Below are 15,839 nucleotides of genomic sequence, written 5' to 3' on the forward strand. Positions count from 1 at the left end.
TCTCATAATACCCTTGAAGCTAAAATGGGTCGGGTGCAATTGAAATGGGTGAGTTGCATTATTAATTATTAGTATGATGCCCATACATTTACTGACGGCTTCCTTCCATTTGAGTAAACAACAAAACTCTCATGCTATAATAAACATTTCCTTCTATTATTGTCTTGATTATGCAGCTCACTTTAAAATGATTGCAAGTATTCACAGGAGATTTTTAATATTTTAAACCAATAACTAAATTTACTAAATAAATATGTGGTTATTTAATTTAATTAATAAAGAAAAACAAGTTTTTATATGGAATATGTGAGTATCCAAAAGTTTTTTGATCAACATCTTTATTTTTCTCTAATTGAATCCTCACAAAATATATCTAATAAATTAGAAATATAAATATAGAATAATGTATTTATTAAATGTGGTCCTTCAATTTTGCGTTTGAAAAAAAGTTGATATAGAGCAACATGCACCCATCCGTGGTGGAGAATATTCTAGTTGGGTAAACTGTACTCCTCTATATGGGTTGGCAAAAAAGAAAAAGAAAAGTACTTTATTCCTATGAAGTATTGTGTATATTAAACAAAGATGAAATTAGAAAATTGTTAAATTCTAAAACAGAATTAATGAGATCTAAAGATTTTTTTTTGGTGAATGGATTTCTAAGTTTTAATTCTGCATTATGGAAGCAACTGCAAATCGGATCACTAAACCACCACAAAGATGGAGAACTGACGGTGGCGCAAGGAGGGAACGAGCGTCTTGCTTCCGAACCTACGAGCTGTGATTGGTCGCTAAAGAATTGCTCTGACTTTGCCGGCGAACTGCGACTGGTTGCAGACTTACAGCAGCATCTCCAAATTTTAACTCTATTAACCGTAATTGTGACACAGGCATAGCTAAACTTTATCAACGTATAGGAAGGAGAAATAATCACTTTTTTTTCTCTCCCAAGTTCGAACTCATAATTTCACACTTTACAAAACTTTAAGGAAGATGTTTGATGTTATTGGACGATAAAACCCAGCAAATTATGATCACTGAAGTCATGGAAACACAATTACAAAGTAATCAAACTTGGATATTTCATTATTAGACACTGTTTCAATATTATCAAAGGATAAGCAATTGAAAATTATCGATATTAATGTTCTTTGTTACTTTTCATCTCTTTGTCCATATTCTATGTTAAAGTTGTACTACATTTGGTCTTTAATATAAAAAATAATTTAATTTTTAATTTGATTTTAAATATAAGATTTCAATCCATTTTTACTCTCACATTTATTTATTTTTTTAAAGTAGTCCTTGCAATAATTGCATATGTTGAAGATTTCATTAAATAGTAGTTCTAGCTAATATATATGATTAGCAAGGGTATCTTAAGAAAAAAAACATCTTTTTAATATAAATAACTAATTTAATAAACTTTTTTAGTATATTTAAATTAGTCAACTAACTTTTATATTAAGGACAAGAGGAATTCATTTTGCATTCGTTAATTATTATCAGGCAATGAATTGACTTGCACTATTTTGTTATTCAGTATTAATTAAAAAAAATCAGGATCTCCAAGCAATTTCTGCATGAGATGAGGGAGAAAAAGGATGAAACACAGAAGATGATAAAGAGTGTGTTTGGATTAGCGGTGACAAAAATAACTTTTTTTGAATTTGACTGGGTAAAAAGTTAGATAGTATAATATGATTTATGTTTGGATTGAGTTTATGAAAAAGTCAGTTTGAGAAGTTAAAACTTGTTTGGATGATTAATGAAAAAGTAAGTTTAAATATAAAATGACTTAAAAGGATATAAATTTTTTTAAGTAATACATACCTAATATTATATGTATATAATGTGACCATTTTAAAAGAAATATTAAAAATAAATAAATTTAATTTATTATTATGAAGAAATTAAAAAAATACTAAATATTTAATTAAATATATTTAATGGATAAATATATATAAATTAGAAATCATATACATATAATTTCTGTTTTTCTCGGTTTTTTTTTTCAGCCACAATGAGTGAAATAAACACATGTAGAAAGCCAAAGTGGATACCACTAGCCTGTTGGCCTAGTGGTGTGGGTGTGTGCGTGATGCGGGTTCGATCCCGCTCCATTGTAACTCAAAAAAAAAGAAAGCCAAATTGGATATTTGAGAGGTAGGTGAGAAATATTAATGCTGACCCACTGGCAAAAACAAATGATGAGTTCTCCTTAAAAGGCCCGTTTACCCCTAAAAGTCAGATTGCAAAAACGGTATTCCAAACACTCTAAATTCAAAAAACCTGTTTTTGTCATTTGGGAAGTCAGTTTGGGCCTCCGATCCCAAACAGACCCAAACACGTCCGCGGAAGCAAATAGCGCAAAGTCAGTGGAAAACATATATATAAAGCACTCTGCGATAGCTGGGAAACAATATTCTATATAAACAATGATTTACTTTTCTGGGAAATGTTACGCTCATATGAATATTTTATAATCCATATTTTCTGATCTCGAAATCCCCAAGGTTCTTAATTACTTATAGAATATGCCTATTTCTCCATTTTGTGCTGAGGCATCAAAGCAGCAGCACTACTGTTTCTCACCGGAGTCAGTCTCAGTCGTCCGCCATGCTTCGATCCTCAACTTGAAATTAGCATTCAGTAGTTTTCTCTTTTTACTCTGCTTTTCCGTTGGATTATTATTATGTGACCTCATTTTCATCTTCGTTTGTTGTTGTTTCTGCTTCTGCCTTTTGCACAATTGTTCATTCTCTACTTGGACAGATTCAAGGTTGGTCGATCTCTGAAGCTTCTCTGCGCACAATAATCTTCATCCCTTCATTACTTTGCTCGATCAAATTGCATGCACATTAAGGAAAGATAGATGATTTTGTATGTGCGGGAAAAGTAGATTAGATTTATTGGCGAAAACTCAAGCCCCAAACTGCGGAACTATATATATGACTTCAATTTTAATTATTATCACTTTGGTTCAGTCTCTGTATATATATATTGCATATGCAGGAACAGTAATAATGAAAAAGGTAGGTGGTGGAAGGCCAAAGGATAATGATGTGCGGGGACACGTTGAGGTACTGGCGGAAGGACGAAGATGGAAGTGTAAATATTGTGAATTGGAATTCTCAGGAGGTGCCAGCAGAATCAGATCTCATATTAATGGAGAAAAAGGCGGAGGCATTCGAGTCTGTCAAAATTTGTTTCAGACAAAGGAAACTCCAATGATCTCAGAGACAACCTCCAACATTGTCACCAAGGTTACGTGATTATATATTATTATGCTCCCTTCTATCTTTTTTATAAGTCATGCAGAGGGGATTTTTTCTTTTTGTTTTTTTGCCAGCTTTTTTTTAAAGATATCATATTTGATATTTATTACATTTCTCCCACGTTGCCGTTATTTAATGTTGACCCAATTATTTACAGTTACGCTATACTGTAGGTTTAAATGAAGATAAAATTAATTAGATGCTCCTTCACTTTTCAGACAGAGGTGAAGAGTTTTAATTTTAACTCTTCCCTTAGTTCTGGTAAATTTTTTTACAAGTCATGCTCAGGGAATTTTTTTTTCCCTTATAAGAAATCTCATTGGACGGTCTATTAGATTATAGCATGCCCAATGAAGCAGGACAAATCCAAGCTGATGCCAAGTATCAGGAAGGGGTTCGAGTTGTTGGGTCTTCTTCTGTTTCCGATGGGGAGAATCAAGACTTGAAGGTTATACAATATGTGTTTGAATGCTCAAGGTTAGATTCATACTTCTGACTGTATATGTGCTTCTAATATGTATAGATGAATGTATTTTATTTTTTGTTTTCTTTTTTCAAATCACTCTAATTCTATGCTTTGATAAATATATCATTCTAATTAATTCTTCAGTCCTGAAGATAAGGTTTTTTGTTCCCCACTTTCATATTTGTCTCAAGAAGAATTTGCCACGCTTAAAGCAGGGGCTTTTTTGGATTCATTGGTGAGTATTTATTTATTATATTTTTATATTCTATTTTAATATTAATGACAAAGGTTTTAGTTATATTAATAATATTCAGTTTCATGCATCCTTAGGTAATAGATACTTTTGCGGAGATGTTAACCCATATTGAGCGAAAGAAGAAAATTACACCTTCGAATTGGTATCTTCCCGTGGCATTTTCGGTGATTTCCGATTCCCTTCTTTGTTACATGATGCATGTCAATAGTTGTTTAATCTAAAACTAGTTCTTTGTCATTGGCAATAACTCTTGACGGTTCATCCGTGATGTAATTATAGGAGGCAGCACTCAAAGGCAGCATAGGTCACTTCTTGGGCTTTGTCCATCGCCAAAAAATAAAAGAAAATTATATGTCTGACCTGAAATCCTGTGAGAAGGTATGTCAGTCTTTTCAACTCTTTATAGAAAAGTTCCTCTATCAACATGATTACTTTTTTTTTTTGTTTTCCTACTGTGTGCATGTCAATTTGATTTTTGTCATCACAAATGATAGGTGTTTATTCCCGTTCACATTGAAGCAAAGCCAAATTGTGGACATTTTTATTTATACATTATCCATGTAAAGAATGAAGAGATTGAAATATGGGATTCTCTGCTCGATACATGTGTGGCTGAAACAGATCGCAATGAGAATACAAGAAAATTGGTGAGATTGGTGAGTGTTAGATAATTGCAATATTGACAACATTAATCGATCAACTATATCCGGTTGCTTGCAATGGAAAAGCTCTTCAAGAAAGTAGCATTTACGAAATTTCTTTCCAAGAAGGAAATCAACATCGTCGAACAGCCTAATGGGTGCGTGGACGATTATTATGTAAAATTATATAAACTTTACTAGAAAAAGTTCTTATGATGACCTTATCATATATATTTCTTTTAATTTGTAGATTTGACTGCGGTATCTTTGTTATGAAGTTCATGGAACAATCATATAATTATGTGAAGAGAAACTCTTCATTTCAGGTATGACCTCTTACAAACATGTAGTCATATAGACTCATGGGTAAGCACTAACACATGCCCGCACAGTCCTACACGAGCACGCAAGTACTCTCTTTTACCCCATGAGGGGGAAATGGAGGGAAAGGTAAGGATGAGAAAATTTTAATGAGATCAATTTTAAAAAAATTGAAGAAATGGGATTTTAAAATTTTAATAAAGAGAATATGTAAAATAAAAAGAGTACTACAAATTAATTAAAGACTTTTAACCCAATTTCTTTAATTTTTTAAATTGGTCTCATTAAAATTTTCTCCCTCTTTTCCCTCCCTCCGTTTTCTTTATCCCAAACAGACCCTTAGTCATACAAATGATATGGACGACTGCGTAGTTTGAGAGTGAAAAAGAAAGGGAGGTGTAACAACTCAATACGAGGATATTCATAAGAAAGGCCACGTGTCAAGAAAATGGAAAAGGGAATGTGTTTATCATGAGGACGTTGCAAATGTGGGAGTGAGTAGTGTAGAGGTGGTTACACTATATTAAGGGAGAGGTGAAATGAGAATGGGGTGTGGATGATTTGGATGATCTTTTCTCTGGTCCCATTCTTCGGGAATCTTCTCTCTGTGACTCTCTTCTTCTTCTTCTTCTTCCCTCTTCCTTGTGTCTCGTCCCTCTATTTCCCTTTTAATTCATTTTACAGTGTTCTTTCAATGTATTTTCAGATGCCTGTAATTGTTACAAATTAGATTGAATCTTAAATACATACTTGTTATTCCGTTGTGCTGAGATATTACGATTTAGATCGTTACAAATGGTGATTTCGTTGAGAGACTCCTACCCTGTGGCCGATGATTTTACCGATGCTGAACTTGATGAGCTGGAAACTTCAATCCAAAAGTTGGGTGCGACGATGGGACCTCAGTTGGATCGCATGGATGCTCGATTTGATCGCTTGGAGGCATCGTTGCTGATTCTTGCGCAGAAGGTTGTTGAATTAACCAAAAAGTTTGGTGGAACCGAACGGGATACGGTACAAGTTGAGCTTCAAAGGGCTCTCCAACAATATGACTCACCATTGTCTTATACTTGTTCATTAACTGGGACAACTTTGGTGAATGCCACGCCGACCGGTATTGACACCCTAACATCTGGAGCCAATGATCCGCCATTAGCTACTAATGGAAAAGAAAGTAACGACATGAAAATTACAAATGGAGCTGATCTGATGAGGAACGATATGGAACTAGATCCAAATAGTGGAGTCGGACTTGATGCATATCCCATTGCTGATTCACACTTGACCGATTTCAGTATAGAGATCTCTGATCTAGACTCTTTGGAGAATTCCAATAATCTTTTGGAATATGGCGTGGCATCCAAACGGAAGCACAATCTATTCAGGGAGCTTGTTCCCCCGATCCTCATTCTCGCGACAGAAGCTTCATACACTATTTTGATTAATGGCTTGAGTCTCACTTGTGTGTTCGATCCTGGAATAAGATCCTATGCTTCAATAGTAGAGCCTCAGCTGGCTTTCCACTCTATTTCGCAAGGCTTCCCAGCCTTCACAATCGAACAAAAGGTTGGACCTCTCATGTCATGGGTTCAGTATTTCTTAAAGCTATTATTACTTAATATTTGTGTTAACGTAGCCCATGAAGATGAAGCCCAATACAGGTTATTTTTTATTGTTGGAATCCAATGCTCCAATCGTCTATGGATGGGGAAAATTGGCCAGTCTCTTGAAGGGTTGCCAGAACTTGCTGCGGTAATCGATGACCTCCTCGCCGCATTGTCACTAGGCCGTCTCCGTCGGGAATTTGTTGTTAGAGGTCAAGGGCGGGATTCGTTTTTCATCCATGGATCAAAGACGTCTAACATCCAAGAATATAATGGGATTTTGGAGCTTGATTTTTTCATCAACCTTCAAACCTTAACTGGTGGGCTCGCTGATTTCTTTAGTCGCATGTCTTTTATAGCCATGGAATTCACGATTTGGACTCATAATAAGATCCTTTTCTCCATTGTTTTCATCCTCTTTGATTATCACGGGTCGACACACAATCAGAGCACTGTTTGGGGATTGGTTTTGATCCTGGTATTGCACTTAATATTTCTAAGCCTTATTTGATTCGGGACATATTAGAGGTCATGCGACAGATTCTTAATAGCTTCTCTGCACCTTTTCTAGATGTTAGTGGCTACCTATTAAAGCTCCTGGCTCATAAATTTGGTGACAACTGCAATTTTAGCTTTGGCAGTAACATGACGGTTCAGGTCTTGTCGCTCTATGCCTTCACTGTCTATGTTATACACTCTGATTGGCGACTCACCATTGATGATTGCTATCATAATTGTTCCAAGATGCATGCAAACTGTTCATCCTTTTATTACTCCAAAATTTTTTTCCCATCTGCTGGTATTGCAATGCTGTTACTATTTTATATTTTGGGGTTTGATCCTAGAGATGCTAAGGGTAATTGGTCTTCAAAGGAAGCTGGTGTATATGATCGATTTTCATGCTGGAATAGTAGTTTTCCTGGTGCTTCTCCTTCAATAAAATTGATAAATAAGTGTGCATTTACTTTATGTGTTGGGTATTGTATAACCCATAGTACTATTAAGTATGAGTATAAGGTGCTTGACCAGATGACTGAAAGAAAAAAAGATGTGTCTTCTTGGTTTGAGATCATTGAAGCAAGTGCCGTCACTATTGATTCAATTTTCCCGCAAGGGCATTGGTTCTTAAATACAAGGAGTTTCAACTTGGAGATAGGACTCACTTTGTATAACTTGTCAAGAATGCCCCTCCATGGGCTGGAGTTATTCGAGTTCCTGATCCTTGCATCTTTTATTGCCATTATCGAAGCTTTGCCGCATGACATCCCGCAAGTGATTCCTCTGACAATTGCTAAGATTTTCTCTCAATCATGGTGCAATGCTGTAACTTTTATATTGGATATCATTCTCTTTGTACTTTGCACCCATAGCATAATATCATGCGACCTTGAGGACAAGGTCATTTTTAAGGGGGAGGAAATGTAACAACTCAATACGAGGATATTCATAAGAAAGGCCACGTGTCAAGAAAATGGAAAAGGGAATGTGTTTATCATGAGGACGTTGCAAATGTGGGAGTGAGTAGTGTAGAGGTGGTTACACTATATTAAGGGAGAGGTGAAATGAGAATGGGGTGTGGATGATTTGGATGATCTTTTCTCTGGTCCCATTCTTCGGGAATCTTCTCTCTGTGACTCTCTTCTTCTTCTTCTTCTTCCCTCTTCCTTGTGTCTCGTCCCTCTATTTCCCTTTTAATTCATTTTACAGTGTTCTTTCAATGTATTTTCAGATGCCTGTAATTGTTACAAATTAGATTGAATCTTAAATACATACTTGTTATTCCGTTGTGCTGAGATATTACGATTTAGATCGTTACAGGAGGATTTGGCTATGAAGTTGCTCAACAGTGACCTGAACCAAGAAAAATACAATCTCTATGACAAAGCAAGACGGCACTATGCACAAGTTGAACAGCAAGATGGCAATAAAAGATTACGAATTGACAGAGTGAATAGACAAGATCGTTTAGAAGAATGTATGAGTATCAGCATACAGAATTTATATCCACCTCCATTTATTTGTCATTTATGAATTTGTTGAAGTTTTTAAACTCTTAAAAATTTTCATAACTTTTTTTTGCCAAAAAAATTGTCATAACCTTAAAAAATTACTCTCATCAAATTGTAACCTTCTCTCATATTTTCGTCTTGGCCACTCTCTTCTCCATAACTTTTTGATTATTTAATGAGGGAAAAGTGCGGAAAAATACTTAATGCCGCCTAAATTTTTTGGTGACTTACATTTTGAATTCTTGAAATCTTCCAAAATGTGATTTCCGCATAGGGACGGACAGAGTATATATACAACTGCTTAAAATTTGAATGCCATATTATCTAATTTAATTTTTTTACTTTTCTCACTATCTTTACTTAATTATTTATTACTATTTTTGTTGCTAGAATCTTCCAAAGATTATATATTGCCTACAACAGTTTTGATAGGGTGGACGTTTCGAATTTATACTAAACAAATATGGGAGTGAATAATGGATGACAAGGTGTCAGCAATTGGCGTTTGGGGAATGGGGGTTCAGGAAAAACAGCCTTGGCAACCCATATTCATGATAAGCTTTTAGAAGAAGCCAATGGTGACATTAAAGTTATTTGGGTGACTGTATCACAAAATATTGACATCTACAAGTTGCAAAAAGTCATAGGGAAATCAATTAAATTGGATATATCTAATGAGCCTCGTAAAAGAATTGCCAGAAAATTATTTCAAGCATTCAAAGAGATGAAGAAGTGTGTTATTATTTTAGATGATGTTTGGGATCATTTCTCTCTAAAGGACGTTGGATTTCCCATGTTAGATAATCGAATCAAACTGATTTTGACCACTCGCATTAGGGAGGTGTGTCAAGACATGGACTGTGAGAAGGTAATAAAAGTGGAACCTTTAGTTATAGACGATTGCTGGGATTTGCTTGAAAAGTTTTGGGATCCCATGAAGAATTGTCTTTGGAAGTGAAGGGCATTGCATGGCAAGTGGTACAGGAATGTGAGGATTTGCCCCTTGCTATTGTTAGAATCGCAACAAGCATGAAGGGGAAAACGCAGGTTAGAGAATGGAGTCATATGTTGAAATGTCTTAAAAACTTGGGCAATGGGCAATATGAAATGGACAAATGAGTATTTCCAGTTTTGAGATCTAGCTATGATTTCTTAACTAACAAATTGCAAAGATTCTTCTTGTATTGTGTCTTCAATATCGCTGGTCCTTTTTGGGATGAAGATGCTGATCATTTGATAAGAAGGTTTGTTTATGAAAGCATTGATGAGACAACGGAGTTGAGTGTGCAGTATGACGAAGGTTACAACATGATGCATAAATTAAAGAATCACAGCATGTTGGATTATGATGATAATAATTATTACTGGATGACACAAAAATTTCTTGCAGTCCTGGCTACTGGTATTGCAGAAGACACTGGTAAAATTATGGGAAAAGCTTGTAAGAATTTGACGGAAATACCAAGTGATGACCAATGGAAAGAAGATCTACAACAAGTTTTTCTAATGGGAAACAAGATACAAACAATTCCAAATGGCATATCTCCTAAATGTACTCAACTTTCGACGTTGCTTTTGAATGATAATGTAAAACTCAACCACATCACGGATGAGTTTTTCAACAACATGCCCGCTCTTAAAACACTTGATTTGTCTAAGACTGCAATTCAGCGTTTGCCTGAATCGGTATCCAACCTAAAATGTCACATTGCATTGTTACTTTCAGGATGTAGGCAATTGAGGTACATTCCTTCATTAGGAAAATTGAAACGGTTAATATCACTGGATCTATCTTGTACTGCCATCGCTGAGGCACCTGCGGGTTTGGAATCATTGGTCAATCTTAAATGCCTGAATCTACTCGAGGTTGATAAGTTGGTAATATCACCATCGCTCATATCCAAGTTGATCAATTTAAAGTGTCTTGAGTTGGGTTGGGCCCAATGCTTAACGGATGCAACAGCACAAAGTGTACAAGGTTTGGAAAAGTTGGAAGTTATATGTGCCTACTTTCATGACATTAGCATCTTCAATACCTTCATGAGGTTTGTGGCCGAAAATCGTGAAATCAGAAGTTATCGATTAACTTTATGCCATGAAATTTATAATTTTTTTGATGATGATGATGAGAAAATAAACACAGAATATTCTTGATGGTACGAATTTCAAAAATAGAGAAGCAGTAGTACTCCCAAGAGACATCAAGAAGTTGTTTGTAACAGCGTGTTTCCTAGGGACAGGTGGTAGATCCCTATGCAATATTTTATCACATGCCCACAACAATAATCCAACCCAAATTGAACTGTTGGCAATTAGCAACTGTGAAGATGTGGAGTGCTTGTGCTGTTGCAGTTGCCGCTTTTGCTTCTCTTCCCAACCTGTTGGACGTCTACACCTCTGGGAAATGAACAACTTGAAAGACTTGGTGTCACCATCTGCTTGTTTCTTGCATCAATCCACCCTATTTGCTCATCTCACACTTCTCCGAATTTGGAAATGTAACAGCATAAAGACTCTGATGCCGTTTAGGTTATTAGCACTCCTCCAAAACCTGCGCACCATTTGCGTTGAAAGGTGTGAGCAGATGAAAAAAATAGTTGGAGAGGATCATTCTGTAATGGAACTTACTGCTAGTGGTGACCTCGTGGCCCTCCCTTGACATCTCTGAACTTAGAGGATATGATAGAATTAGATTTCGTGTACGGAGGCATCATGCTCTGCCCTTCTCTCCGAGCATTCTCTGCTTCTTCTTGCAAGAAACTAAATCCCCCTCAGATAGCGATCTCAAATAATGGAAGTGTGCTTCCGATGCAGAAGTTCTCATTTGGTAGATACTATTGGGGAAAGTGATTAATCAGGTCCATATCTGCCCCACTCTGACTTACTTGTATAATATGCTTATGATGAATATCGTTACTGTTTGTGTTTATTTCTTCTCGTGCTTCAAATGATCATTCATATGCTTCCTTTTGTTTTTTTATTTCTCTCCATCTGCCCGCGTTGTACTTGATTTTTGTGATCGTCACTAACCTTGCACGCTCATATCAGTTTCTGAATGCCTGCCAATAAAAACAATTAATGTTCCAATAATTGGCATTTTGTTTGTTATAAATTACTACATCGAATACCATAAACAAATCTCAACAAAGGGAAGCCAATTTGTAGGATATACAACCTCATCAGCTCTTAATTTTTTTTTTCTCATTTGAATGTTCGAAGTGTGCACCAGTGCTACTACTCAATCCGGGATATTAATCATTGTGAATATATCTCATCTCCTAAATTGCTCATGATATTTTCAATTATTCATTCAGTCAAATATAGTTGCAAAGTTGTTTGTGGCATGTGTCTCGATTATCCTAATTCTTTTTTGTAATGTCATATGCAGGATACGGTTTTTGCTGCATAGGACGCTGAAAGTGATGAGTTAAGCTATCATTTAAGAACTTCTTTTGATTCTATATTTATATTGTTTGCCTCTATATTTGTTCAACTACACTATTTTAGTCGGTACATTTATGATGAAACTAAGTTTGTAATGCAACTACTTGCTTGTTTTAACTAAACTATTTGTTGGAAGAATGACACGAACACTTATTATTGAACTCAAGATGAATTACATAGGCAAATTTACATATAAACTCTGAATATGGGACTTCTTTATGAATAAAACCTTGCAAATCTTACTAAAATACTTTCAATTATCTTAAAATTGGTTGCCCTTAGTTTCTACCCGTAGGGCAACATTTTGGAGAGTGATTTGTTTCTACTTATAAGACAAATTAGAAAAGTTGAGAATTATTTAGTACTTTTTTTTTTAATTATTAGTGACCTGAGGGAGAAAGTGTGGCTCATTATAAAGGTCTATATATCATAATTACAATGATTCCGTATTTTTCTAATTTATCTCTTTACAAATTAAAATACCTCAATCTAATAGGTGCGCTGTTAGTTGACTGGGAAAATATATCTTTAATATTATCATTTTTATCTTTGACCAAAAAAAATATTATCATTTTTATCATTTTAAAGACAGTAATTTTTTTTTATTTTTGTTGTTGTTTTTTTATTATGTACTGTTATATTTGAAATGAAACCATTTATCAATTCTCGTTAAATTGTCAACGTTCTTGTTTAAGTGAAATCATTATAATTTTATATGCAGTAGATTGTACATAATTTTCAACGTTTTAAAAAATAAGTATTCCAGTTACAAATAAAAATTGATTGTAAACTTTTAAAATGTTTTGGTCACAAATTTACGAAAATGCACACGGCATATCTGTTCTTCTTGTTTTTTTTTTATCTGAGCATATCTGTTCATCAAGATGCTACATGTTAACTATGAATGCCAGCCATACAGTACAAATATTTCGTCATCATGAATCAAAAAGCTCACTTCGAGGAAAAATCATATTGTACTTGTAGTTGAATTATTTTCAAAATTAATGTTTAAACTTTAATCAAACTTGGAAAAAAAAAAAAACGAAAGATGCCATATGAATGGCAACAGAAGGAAAGAAACAAAATTCACCTCTTTTGAGAATAATGTTGTGACAAGAACTGACGATTAATTATAATTATAAATGGATAAATAAACAGCAGTGTTTTATTTAAATAATATGTTTCATGTAAAATTGGAAAACAGGCATGAGAACATCCAAATTATTTAAAGAAAACAGGCACACACCAGCACTCCATGTGTGACTCTGTTTCCATCACGCCTGCATTGTCTTCACTTTATATAGCAAACCAAATTATCTAATTCAACATAAGTCAACATGTTGAAGACGACAAATCAATCACACATCGAAAGGCAATATTGAGTTCTCATCAGTTCCTATTTTAGTAGCTGCCGGCACCATGAGAGACAGAGATCTTTCTTCTTATCGCTTGTTAACTGATTTCTACAGTGTACATATATATTGCCATTGCTTGCTTGTGAAGTAGCAGAGAGTTAAGCTTGTGAATTGAAGGAAGAGAGATTTGAGAGAGAGAGAGAAGGGATATGGAAGGAAGTAAAGGTGGTGAAGTGAGAAGGATTCATATAGTGTACTTCCTCAGTTTGATGGGTCGTTCTGAAGAACCACATCTTATACGTATTCACCATCTGGTTCGTAACAGGGTCTATCTTCGAGGTGGCTTCATTTCCCTGTTTCTTTCACCGCATATTTGTTAGACTTGAGAAAGTTGCTCTCACTTTTGACCTCTGTACTTGGTACTCCTCCGGTCCTTAATATAAAACTCAATTGTTGAGTTGGTTTTGGTCCTAAATATAAGATCCATTTATCATATTTATCAATTTTCTCTAAATTACCTCTATAGATATTCCCTCAACTATAATTAAGTAAAAGAAGGAGAGGAGGTATTAAGAAAGATGGCTATGGTATTTTAGAAAAAATGTGTCACATTTCTTATAATTAACTAACTTACCTAACTTTTTTAATCTAATCAAATTAGTTAAATGAGTCTTATATTAAGGACCGGAGGAGTACTTTGTTTCTCACTTGCACGTCATAATTTGTTGATTCTCACCTCTAATGTTATACGTTTCTCTCTTCTTTCTTTTAATACTCTGTTTCTTTAAGGTTTTAGAGTTGTCTTTAAAACATGAAAAACCACATTATTAAGTTTTTTTTTTTGTACGTAAGGATTTAGTTAAAACAATAGATAACAATTACGGTTTATGTGATGGTTGGTTTACAAATTACAAGCTCCTCTGTCTTTCTGTGTCGTGGCCTGTTCTCGCTTTTAGAGGTCATGATTTATGAACTTTGTTTATGTGATCAAAGATGTGAAGAGATGGATTGGAGAAGTGAGAGGAAGGATTTGACAGAGACATATGCATGGTCCTACAAAAGGTATAATGAATGGCATCTTTATACTCTGTTTTTTTATTTTTTTTTGAATGAGTTGAGGTGTGCGATTTGTGGATTCGAATTTTAAGCAGGAGATACAAGACAGGTTACGTGTGGCAAGACTTGTTAGATGATGATCTCATTACTCCAATCTCTGATAATGAATACGTCCTTAAAGGATCTCAAACACACCCTCCCTCTTTTGGTATGTCCTTCAAATGAAATAATGGAGTGTTGTCATTTGGAAATAATTTTCAAAATGAGTTATGTAAGTATTTGTTGAGAAGACTCTTTGATTATGCAGAAACTTTTATATTTGGTGAAAGGAAAGCTTCCATATTGGACAAGGAGATTCACGTTCAAGTGCATGATACAGAAGGCAAACAGTTGAAGCAGAAGCAACCATTGATATCGGAAGAACTTCAACTTGAAAGATTTCCATATTTCAAACCAAATTCTCTGGATCAGGTACTATCAGAAATAAGCTCTGATGGGTCCACATTACCAGATGAAAGTGAATCCTGTAAAGTTGAACCAGACAAACTCGTGGACACAGGCAAACACAACCCAGAGACATCATTTTCAATTTCATTATCATCTTCTTCTTCATCATTATCCCCCTTGAAAGGAAGTAAGAGATTTTCAACAGGAGCTTCTGGTTTGTTTCGCAGCTTGATCACCTGTGGAGCCTTAGATCCAAACGACGACGTTGTGGTCATGCTGAACCAAGCTCATAAAACTGTTTCGAAGAACTCTAACACCCTCGATGATGGTAATGTTAACGCACAAATTCGCAAACATAATAGATTTGGAGGATCAGCTAGGAATCTTGGAAGTTGTTGGAATCCCCAGCAGGAGCATGATGAAGCCAGGTAAGTAAATGAGAAATTGGGCCCAGAAAATTTCAAGTTACAAATTATGACAAAAATCAAAGTTTTTCTTCATAACATGAGCTTTCATATTTGCAGAAAAAGCTGTGATGAGAAGAGCACAAACAAGAACAAGAAGAAGCTAGGCGAGTTTCTGAATCAGATTTCTCACAAACCATTTGGAGGGTCAATTTTCTCTAGATGAGAAGAGCCAGAAAATATTAAAAAAAATACGTTGTAGGGAAGAAAAACAGGGCGTGTTTGGAACCAAAAAGCCCATCAGGGTGAAAGATCCATTTTATACAGATTTCAAGTTCTATGTAGTCATGCAATTTGAAAAAAAATGTCGAAATGATAATTCTTTTTGACCTCATCAGATTCCACGAGCACTATCCCATTAATGACTTATTTTATTTCATGTTATTTGTTACTTGTTAATTAAACTAAATTAAGAATTTCAATCTATCTTCGGCCTCTACTTTTGATTTGTAGCTACAATTCTTCTGCCCGCCACCAATTTTGGGGCTGGGCCTTTTT

At 35.0% G+C, this 15,839-nt stretch overlaps 1 protein-coding gene across 1 annotated transcript; it reads left to right on the forward strand.

The window, feature by feature from the left end:
* The first annotated feature begins 11,254 nt into the window (after positions 1-11,254).
* Positions 11,255-15,507, forward strand: LOC114743388 (uncharacterized). The gene is made up of 5 exons (XM_028931602.1): positions 11,255-11,421; positions 14,368-14,436; positions 14,526-14,638; positions 14,738-15,305; positions 15,402-15,507. Exons 1-5 carry the CDS (start codon positions 11,255-11,257, stop codon positions 15,505-15,507), a joined length of 1,023 nt encoding a protein of 340 aa, XP_028787435.1.
* The last annotated feature ends 332 nt before the right edge of the window (positions 15,508-15,839 follow it).

The sequence above is a fragment of the Neltuma alba genome, unplaced genomic scaffold (assembly GCF_004799145.2).
Source record: "Neltuma alba isolate B1F8T4 unplaced genomic scaffold, ASM479914v2 tig00004011_pilon, whole genome shotgun sequence".
NCBI classification, from domain to species: Eukaryota; Viridiplantae; Streptophyta; class Magnoliopsida; order Fabales; family Fabaceae; genus Neltuma; species Neltuma alba.

Coding starts and splice junctions, on each gene's coding strand:
- LOC114743388 (XM_028931602.1), top strand. CDS start 11,255: ATGATAGAATTAGATTTCGTGTACGGAGGCATCATGCTCTGCCCTTCT. Junction 14,437..14,525: donor TATGCATGGTCCTACAAAAG/GTATAATGAATG, acceptor AATTTTAAGCAG/GAGATACAAGACAGGTTACG. Junction 14,639..14,737: donor AACACACCCTCCCTCTTTTG/GTATGTCCTTCA, acceptor TTGATTATGCAG/AAACTTTTATATTTGGTGAA.